The sequence below is a fragment of the Myotis brandtii genome, unplaced genomic scaffold (genome assembly GCF_000412655.1).
Source record: "Myotis brandtii unplaced genomic scaffold, ASM41265v1 scaffold69, whole genome shotgun sequence".
Classification (NCBI taxonomy): Eukaryota; Metazoa; Chordata; class Mammalia; order Chiroptera; family Vespertilionidae; genus Myotis; species Myotis brandtii.
The window spans coordinates 2979400-2989812 of NW_005370700.1; the positions used below are offsets into that span (position 1 = coordinate 2979400).

At 44.5% G+C, this 10413-nt stretch overlaps 1 protein-coding gene across 1 annotated transcript in view; it reads left to right on the plus strand.

Annotated features, from left to right (window-relative positions):
• Positions 1-8876, plus strand: part of CPLX4 (complexin 4) — a 23256-nt gene extending 14380 nt beyond the window's left edge. The window contains exon 3 of the mRNA XM_005881802.2: positions 7122-8876. Within this exon, the coding sequence (XP_005881864.1) occupies positions 7122-7349 (228 nt within the window). The 3' untranslated portion in view covers positions 7350-8876. The remainder of the gene's footprint in view (positions 1-7121) is intronic.
• Positions 8877-10413: the final 1537 nt, after the last annotated feature.

Genomic DNA, 10413 nt, shown 5'->3' on the forward strand with positions numbered 1-10413 from the left:
CCTACACTTTTCTACACCTGTCCCTCCGAAAACCGGAAGTCTTAACTCTTCCTCCTTCTCCAGCAAATAATCATGTCATGCTAATTTCACCTCCTAAACAATTCTCAACTCCATTCCAAGTGCAGGCCTCATCATTCCTCACCTCTTTTATTTCAACGGCTCTTTAGTAGCTTTTTGACTTTGAGTCTTGCTCCTCTTAAAATGTCAGAGTGAGGTTTCCAAAAGGTAAATCTGATCCTGTTTCTCCCATTTGAGAGAGAGAGAGAGAGAGAGAGAGAGAGAGAGAGAGAGACTTACCACGACTTTTTAGAATAAAGTCAAACCCCTTGGCCCCATGATGTGGCTCCTGTCTTTCCAGCCTCATGCCACTCCCTGCCTGGACTGTACTTTCTTCCCACTTTGTTCTCTATACCCTATTCCTGCGGTCCCCTTCCCTCCTGTAAGACTTTGGTCTAGTGCCATTTCTTCCAGAACCTTCCATGACCTCTCTCTACTCACCCTCCTCCTTGCTCCTGTAATACCTGAGTACATCTCTTATGCCTTTTCCACCCTGAATATTCTCACCAACTACACTGTGCTGCTTAACAAAAAGGGGCTCAGTTTTTCACCTTTATCTCAATGCCTTGTATGGATCCTGGCATGTGAAAGTTACACACACACACACACACACACACACACACACACCTTTGCAAAAGGTTTGCTATGATTGATGTTATTGGGAAAAAGAGGCGAGGGTGGGAACCATACCCAAAGAACAAAGTATAAAAAACAGCAGAAAGTATCTATCTGCCATCAGAGTTATTTTAAAATAAATTTTCATGAAAAGAACAAGTCTGAATTTGTGATCATAATATTATAATACAAAATTATAATTCTGTATTAAAATGCAAAGGCTCCTTGACATTATAATTAAGATGTCATATTTCTTCCACTAGAGGAAGTGGTGTATTTTAAATAAAACCACAAGATTATGTCTTAAAACAAAGGTGCCCCTTCTTCCTAGCCAATTCAAAATGTATTTGTAAGTCAAGCCAAATTAATAAGAGAAAACAGTTCCACAATGAACCCTAATCCTATTAACGGAATTGTCAATCTAGGTTAGTCATTGAAAAATAATGTCATGCCCCCTGCTGAGCTCCATGATTTAGTTACACCTGTTGTTTGTCTGCTGTATTAAGGGCATCGTTCAGTTTGAATAAAGATGAAGATAGAAGGCAGTTTATCAATAGAATTGCCTTTCAAAATATCACACTGAAAGCTCCATTAGAAATGAATTTAAAATTTGTCTCTTAAAGAAAGATATGATTCTGTGAACCTTTCTTTGCCCGCCTCCTTTGAATTAGGGGCTGCTCAGCAGGACACCGGAACCTCCTGCTTCTGAGCAGTTGTTTGGGGAGGGAGGGAGAAGGCTGATGAAGGGGCCATCAGAGGCCCAGCCAGGGCCCTCTGTTCCTTCTCCTTCCATCCCACCCCAGTTCAGTTTGCTCCTTCTACTCACACCCTTGAAAGAGCTGTGGACTGAAGTCCAAAGGGGACATGAGAAGGGAAGAAAGAATCCTGGGACCCTGGTGCTGCACAGTGGGAATGTAATATATGTTTCTTAGCCACACCAGCTTTCTCAGCTAACCCTCACACCCACCCTGCAAGGCAGGGAGATATTATTTCCCCTTCATAGATAAGAACACCAGCTGAGAGGGGGAAAGGGACTTCCCAGGGTTACTCAGTCTGTAAATGTCAGGGCAAGACGAGGTCCCCTGGTCAGAACAAGGATGAATGTCTACAGGAGTCTGGCCCCCGCAATCCTCATGCCTATTCCCCTCTGGCCTGGCCCAGATCCCCCTTCCTGTGCTCGCTTTTACTTTCGATGGAGGTGTTTGTTGACTGGATGTATTCTTTGCTCTATAGTCCCACTCACCTAAGCTCTGGCAGAACAGGAACCAGGGGTTGCTGTCACCGGGGCTAGAGGCAGTGAGGGGTGGTTGTTGAAGACAAGTGACTGTTGAAGTCCATGATCCTCACAAATATATAAACATCAAATGTTAGATCAACTCACCAAAATGAAAGAAATCCATTCATCCAGCTGTCTGGTATCATGTAGACCAGTGGTTCTCAACCTTCTGGCCCTTTAAATACAGTTCCTCATGTTGTGACCCAACCATAAAATTATTTTCGTTGCTACTTCATAACTGTAATGTTGCTACTGTTATGAATCGTAATGTAAATATCTGATATGCAGGATGGTCTTAGGCGACCCCTGTGAAAGGGTCATTAGACCGCCAAAGGGGTCGCGACCACAGGTTGAGAACCGCTGATGTAGACCAAAATAGATAAACCCAAAACAAATCAAAGCTACCTAGCATCCAACACACTGGTATTTGCTTACACACCAAGCTGGTTGACTAGACTCTAACAACGCTTCTAGTGAATGCTCAGCTTTTTGGCTATATAACCATCCATGACAGTTTGTCATTATATCTCAAGTTTGCTACAAGATGAAGGCCAGTTGATCAAGTGCCAGGGCATAGGAAGTCTGGATCCAGGGTCGTGCTTATCTTTCAATGAAAAGTCATCAATCAGTCATAGAGAAGAACAAAGGCACGATATGGGGCTATTTAAGTAATGGGGCATTCAGTACTTGGTGATCAAGATTATAAATATGGCCCTAACCAGTTTGGCTCAGCGGATAGAGCATCAGCCTGCGGACTGAAGGGTTCCAGGTTCGATTCCAGTCAAGGGCATGTACCTTGGTTGCAGGCACATCCCCAGTAGGGTGTGTGCAGGAGGCAGCTGATCAATGTTTCTCTCTCATTGATGATTCTAACTCTCTATCCCTCTCCCTTCCTCTCTGTAAAAAAAAATCAATAAAATATATATTTTTAAAAAGATTATAAATCTGGTTAAAAACCAAGAGATTAAAACTGAGTCTAGTCAGTTGGCATAAAAAGAATGAGCTCTTAACTGCATTAAACAATATCCCAAATTGATAAGATTTCTAGAAATGAGAAGACCTTTGAAACAGAACCTCTAAGAATACAGTGTAGCTTATCAGTCCCCTAATTGTATGCTAGTTCACTTCATTCATTCATTCCTTCCTTCATTTATTCATTCATTCATGCATGCCTTGGTTCTCAGCACCAAGCCTCCCCTCCCTGGAGCTGAATCATATTGGCTGTAATTGCACTTACATTTGTGGGATGTAATGAGGCATGACTGCCTTTCCTATATGTGTGAGCAGTGTCAAAATATCCAACCTGAGATGTGTCAGTGGGTAGCAGAAAGTCTGGACAAGACATTCATTGTTTGTATTGTAGACAAGGTCCCATTGGCAGGGCGGTTCATTAGACAGGAGAAAGCAAGGCTGCCCAGGGCCCTCTGTGTAAACCCCACTTATACTCCTTAATTGCCTGCTTTGTCCTGGATCCTTCTCTTAAGGGCCTATACCCTCCCCCTCCCCAATCTGTTTCACTGTCCATGCCTTCTTTATCCCAGGGACCCTTTTAGCAGAGACCTTGATACCAAGTTGCCCTTCTTCCTCTAAAACATTAATAACCACAGACACTGTTTGTCCCAGTCTTAGATGTTTACAAATCTGTTTCACAACATGTCTCATTCAATCTGCTCAATAATCCTCTGAGGGGGCCCTCACCAGAAATGTTTGTTGACTTGCCCAAAGTCATGCAGTTGGCAAATGACAGAACTGGGGCACGAACCAGGTCTCCTAACTCCAAACCTCATGATCTTCCCACTGTCCTAGGCCACCTCTGCAGGAAAGCAGTGTGCATCTACTTCAGCCTTTTACAAATGGGACTCTGGCCCTTGGCCTGTTAGGTCTGAGCTGGCTCACTTGGTGAGGACCCAGGGCTAATGAGGCCAGGAGTCCAGGCTTGGCTCCAGAGCATGTCATTTTGTCCTCTAGCCACTCCCTGGCCCTGTCCTACCCTTAGTCATAAGGTGTCCACAGCCCAGGAAATTGATTCCAGTACTAGAAATATCACCAGAAGCAACTGTGCTGCTGATAGACAGTCAGTAGCATTGTCCTTCTAGAACAGTGATGGCAAACCTTTTGAGCTTGGCATGTCAGCATTTTGAAAAACCCTAACTTAACTCTGGTGCCATGTCACATATAGAAATTTTTTGATATTTGCAACCATAGTAAGACAAAGACTTATATTTTTGATATTTATTTTATATATTTAAATGCCATTTAACAAAGAAAAAATCAACCAAAAAATGAGTTCACGTGTCACCTCTGATACGCATGTCATAGGTTCGCCATCACTGTTCTAGAAGGATGGTGGTTGTAGAACTCTGACCACAGCCACTGACCACACCCAACACTGCCTTTATTTACTTATTTATTTTTAATTGGGGGGGTGGGGAGAGAGAGAGAAACATCAATCAGTTGCCTCCTGCATTCCCCTGATTGGGGATTGAGCCTACAACCTAGGTATGTGCCCTGACTGGTATCGAACCACCACCTTTTGATGCACAGGATGACGCTCCAACCAACTGAGCCACACCAACCATGGCACCCAATACTGCCTTTAGACTGAATAACTGGGCCACCTGCCTTGGGCTGCATGCTGTAGAGGGCTCCCCTCTTTCTTTTCTCAGGCCACACCCCTTCACATGGGGTGAGAATTCTGCAAGGCCAAAGGGATGGGCCTATCCAGAGCCCATACCCCTCTTTTAGACCATACTCTATCTACCCAGGACCAAATTCCCTGCCTAAATGCATTCCAGGGCCTGCCCAGGCCTCGGCACCTGGTCTGTCATCCTGAGAGTACCCTGAGCTGCTGTTCTGGGTATTGCTAGGGCTGAAGAGTAGAGCAGGTGTCTGGGAAGCATACACACAGGGACCCAGGGAGAGATGGAGCCACAACCTGGAAAAAGGAAGACCAGGTTGTGAGCCAGGACCTCCATCAGTGCGCATCCTCTGGGTCCCATAAACACGAGGATGGGTCTGACAGGGGGTAGGGAAGCTGGGCGTCTAGGCGGCTTTCTCCCAAAATTGAGGGCCTAGTGACAAACGGAAAATGAATAGGCCCAGGTTGCTAGGAAAGTTGAGCCTATTGAACAAAAATGGGCCATTCCTAGGCCAGAGGTAAGGTGCCAAGAGAGCAAGGCCTTCTCATGAGGCTGACCATGAGTGCAGGAGTCACAGTGACCCAGTGCAAACCCCCACCCCCTCTGAGGGCCTGGTGACATCCGCAGAGATCTTATTACCAACCAGAGGGATGGGGTGTCAGAATTCCCAGGAATGCCTTTTCAAATCATTACATGTTATTTCGGGGAGCATAAGAGAAGACAGATGTCCCTCATTGACATGAGCTGTGACTCTACAGGCTGCAATCCCATGTCTCCTCTCCTCCCAGCAAAACTGCCCAGAGTGTGATCAGCAGGAAGGCAACCGCTAGGGTAGGTAAATAAAAAATAAATTGACAGAGAGGATTGGCTGAGAGCCTCTGGGGATTAACTAACTAATTAATCCCCACAACAGTTTGACGAGGAACTAATTAATCCATTAAGCACTTTGAGGGGCCGAGGCCTGGCTAAGGGCAGGAGAGGCTTCTCTGACCTCGGGAGGTGACGCTGGGAGTGGGCCTTCTCAGAGGCCTTCAGGAGGACCTGTGTGAGGACCATGCCTCTGGGGCACTGTCATCAGAAGGCTGCCTGTCCAGCTGTTTCTAGAGTCAGGCTCGCTGTTAGTCTGCCCAGAGGAACAAATACAGGAAGCCGCTCTATGGAAAGGTTGTGGCCTCCAGCTTCTCGAAGGATCTGCTGAAGAAATATGGAGCCTTGGACAGTTAGAATGGGAAGGGCCCTCGGAGACCCACTATGGAGATGGAGACTTAAGTTTACACATGGCCCTGGCTCACCATTTGGACAAGGAGACAACCAATATTTGTTTATGGTTATCACTACTGAATACCCAGGCAAGGGGGTGGGATGCTCTCTGTACATGCTGATTGAACTCCACCTTGGACTCAGCAGGTGTCAAAATCTTTCTAAAACCAAATCTATGTGGTCTGATTAAGACTAATGTGATAATTTTATATTTATGTGATTTGTCATGTGCTTTGGTGACAAACTCAAGACTGGTCACAACATATCGAGGTGGGTCCTCAATTCTACTTAGATATTTCCTATCATTTGCTTTTCTGACATTCTCTTAAATCTTATCTGCCCCTGAGGCCCAGTTTAGCAACTGTTACAACCTGATCTCAGAAAATTATCTCATAGCAGCCATCTGGGGATGTCAACAGCCCTTACCTTTCCCAGAGAAACTTTTTCTCTAGATTCTTCTTTCTCATTACAAAACAAAGATATTAGGTGACATACTCTTAGAAATCTGGGGACAGCCATGCCTAGAACCACAAGATGAAATTGTAAGGCGAACTGTGACTAGTCATGAATGCGAGTGGGAGCCAGACGTGCTTCCAGGTGCCAAGGATGGAAGGCTGAAGTGGACAAGATCCTGCACCCATGAGGGGCCCCCATCTAGTAGAAGGGACAGAAGAGGCAATAGTTAAGTAGAAGCTGCCAGTCAAGAGTGATGACTAAAATGGGGGAGCACTGTCAGGCCACTGTGAATCCAAACCCCACCCTCCAGAATCAGATCAGCCAGGGCCACTGTGTCACAGCCTGGGGCTGCTAGCTGCCGAAGCCCGAAGCCCGAAGCCCGAAGCCCGAAGCCCGAAGCCTGAAGCCCGAAGCCCGAAGCCCGGTTAGTGCCTGATTCTCAAGCTTTGCATCATCAGCACAACAGAGAGGACTTCTTAAAACTCAGATTGCTGGGCCCCACTAGGGGTATCTGATTCACTAGGTCTGGGGTGGAGCCCGAAACTTTGTCTTTCTAACATGTTCTTACATGATGGTGAGGCTGCTGGGTCCTGGGAACCACTGTGCTAGAGGTTCTGATCCACCCAAGTGCACTGAAAGAGGGGTGTCTCAACCATGACCTCTAGCCTCCATGACAGCTACCAGGCCAAGGCTCTGCTGAGAGACAGCCAGGCATGCCATCCTCTTCATTCCTTTGTTTTCCTGCTGCTTTTAATGTTTATTTGTTTGTTTGCTTGTTTTAGAGTGGTCTCTCTATCTACATTTGTTTTTCCACATAGAGTGAAATGGATGAGAACCAAATCCAGATGGCTGGAGATGATGTGGATTTGCCCGAAGATCTCCGAAAAATGGTAGATGAAGATCACGAGGAGGAAGAAGATAAGGATTCTATTCTGGGGCAGTTACAGAATCTTCAGAACATGGACTTGGACACCATAAAAGAAAAAGCCCAGGCCACAATCACAGAAATCAAGCAGACAGCAGAGCAGAAGTGTTCTGTGATGTGAGGGGCGGGCGGGGCTGCAGAAGGGGACCAGGTCAAGGTGGAGGTGACCATTCTCCTATGGAACGTCTTGAGCAGCACATATTCAATACAGTGAGCAGGGTTAGAAAACCCATGATGGCAAAACTCTCTACAAACACGTAGACAACAACTTAATGTTCTAATTGTTCCTGGTAGAATGGTTAGCTAGGACCTGGCAGCAGAAAATGATATGTTCCTTTTAGCTATAAATGTGGCTAACATGAAATTTCAGCTGTGAATGACATAGGACACATACCTGCTTAAAGATCTTCAGGACAGCCAGAAAGAAATAAAAACAAATGGAATGTTCTCTTTGATTTCCTTCCTTAGAGGTCAAACTCTCACCTAGTCCAATCATTAGCATGACTCCAGAGCCCTTCAGAGAAAGATGTGGAAGGTCAGGGTGCCACCAGGAGCCCAGGCTGCAGAGGCAAAGACCACACCACCCCCACTCCCAGGCTCCTTGACATTGTTGATGCTTTTCATCAAGTGTGGCACTTGGACAGTTGGAAGCCAAGGGGCAGTAGTGGGGATGTGGTAAAAGATGAGGTACGAAGGCAGAGAACAGACTTCATCAGCCCTTAGCCTTGTAGAGAATCATAGGAACCTCATGAGTGGATCATACAATATTCGTCCTTTCCTGACTGGCTTATTTCACTTAGCACAATGTCCTAAAGGTTCATATCTGCTGTAGCATTGTATCATAAGTTCTTTCCTTTTTAAGGCTGAATAATATTTCATTGGATATATATGCCACATTTGGCTTATCCATTCATCCCATCCATGGACACTTGGGTTGCTTTCACCTTTTGATGATTGTGAATAAAACTACTATGAACATGAGTATACAAATATCTATTCTAGTTCCTGCTTTCAATTTTTTTAGTGACATTTTGTGGAATGCCACAAGAAGTGGAATTGCTGGATCATCCTTAGGTTTTTGTCTACATTAGAAATAGCAGTTTGGATACAAATAATATTAAATGTAAAACTGTAATTAAAAAATAGAAATTTAAATAAATATAAAATTAGAAATATTCAAACTTCTAAAGTAACACTAAGTTAAAAGATATCACAATGGTAATTCAAAAATGTTCTTACCTCAATAGTGAGGGGAATACCAGGAGCTTCTCTGAGTTGTTGGCAGAGTATTTTTTTTATTCACTTGTGTATAGGTCTAGCTACATAATCTGTGGGGCCTAGTGAAAATGAAAAGGCCATGGCTGTCTCTGAAGTCAGTGTAACCTCCTTTCAAAGGGATGCTGACTGGGAGCCAGATGTGCTTCTAGATGCCAAGGAAAAAGTTGTTGAAGAGCAATTATGAATTTTAATATTTACAGTATAGCATTAAACTAAGGATAGGATCCTTCTAAAAGTGTTTCAACACCCATGAAGCTGACCTTGCCTCTCTATTCACTTTGTAATGATTCACTGAGGTGTAATTTATGTTTTAATCACTTTTCTCTATATGTGCTATCCTTCACAACAAATAAATTATATATTACACATATATACTAGAGGCCCGGTATTGCACGAAATTCATGCATGGCAGGGGAGGGTTGTCCCTCAGCCTGGCCTGCACCCTCTTCAATCCAGGACCCCTCGGGGGATGTCTGACTGCCGGTCCAACCAGCAGTCAGACATCCCTCTCCCAATCGGGGAACACTGGCTCCTAACCACTCACCTGCCTGCCAGCCTGATTGCCCCTAACCGCCCTCCCCTGCCAGCCTGATCTCCCCTAACTGTCCTCCCCTGCTGGCCTGATTGCCCCTAACCACCTCCGCCTCGGCCCCCACCACTGTGGCTTTGTCTGGAAGGAGGACCAGACAACCGGAAGATGTCTGGTCGACCCGGTCTAATTAGCATATTACCCTTTTATTAGTATAGATATGCATACATAATCCTCACCTGAGGGTATTTTTTTATTGATTTTAGAGAGAGGAGAGGGAGAGAGGGAAACATCGATGGGAGAGAGAAACATGGATCAGTTGCCTCCCATACAATCCCTGACCAGGGATCAAACTTGCAACCTGGGTATGTACCCTCATCAGGAATCAAACCTGAGACCCTTCACTACATGGGATAACACTCCAACCAATTGAGTCACACTAGCCAGGACATAAATTATATATATATATTTAAAGAAGGAGCAATTTGGGGAACTACAAAAATTATGCTTGGAGTTGCTACTAAGGTTCCAGTGCCAATGCAAGAAAAAAGGGTCCTGACACTTTCTGTCTGTCCTATTTCGTCAGCCAAGATTGAATGGGGAAGTACCTTTGAAAAAAATTATGCTTGGAGAATGTTATAAAATTAGGTATTGTACAAATTAAATTCACATTTAGAAATCTTGTAAAATGTTTGCCTTTTTAAAAAAAAAAAACAACAACCCTTTACTATGGAAAAAGTCCAAACCTTACCAAAACTAGAAATATAAGTACAACAAATCCACAGGTACCCAAGTTTAGCTTCTTTGCCCTAAAGTGCTGCTATCCTTGGGACACTGTACTATGTTGTTAGAACTTCATCTGTGAACTGACGGCATCATTCTTAGATAATGTCTAATTCCTGGAGCTGTGGAATGATAGCATAAGCGATGCTTGCTCATTCTCTTATGTCATTTCAGAAAACCTTTAAACATTTCCAAGTTGTATTTCTTTAAAGCTCATTCCTTTACCCCGCAGTAAGTGTGGTAAGCTTCTGACGTTTGAATGAAGACCCTTCATGGGAGCATCCTGACAGCCTTATTAAAGCATCTGGAGGGTAAATGGGGCTAATTAGTTGGGTCAGGACATATAAGGTCAGCATTTTTAGGGATTAAGGGGTCAAAGGAGAAAGTACAATAAAAATTGACAAACAAATGTCTATAAAATTGCTGTCAACTGTAAAAGTAAACTAAAGCTATTAGCCTGCAGTAGAATTGCAGGAGCCACTTCGGAAGAAGAACAGCATTCCCTACAATGTGCTTCCCGCTTGGAGAGGAGATGGGGGGGCCTAAGTGCGCTGGACTCCTCATTCCAGGAAAACTCACATCAAAGGCGGTGAAG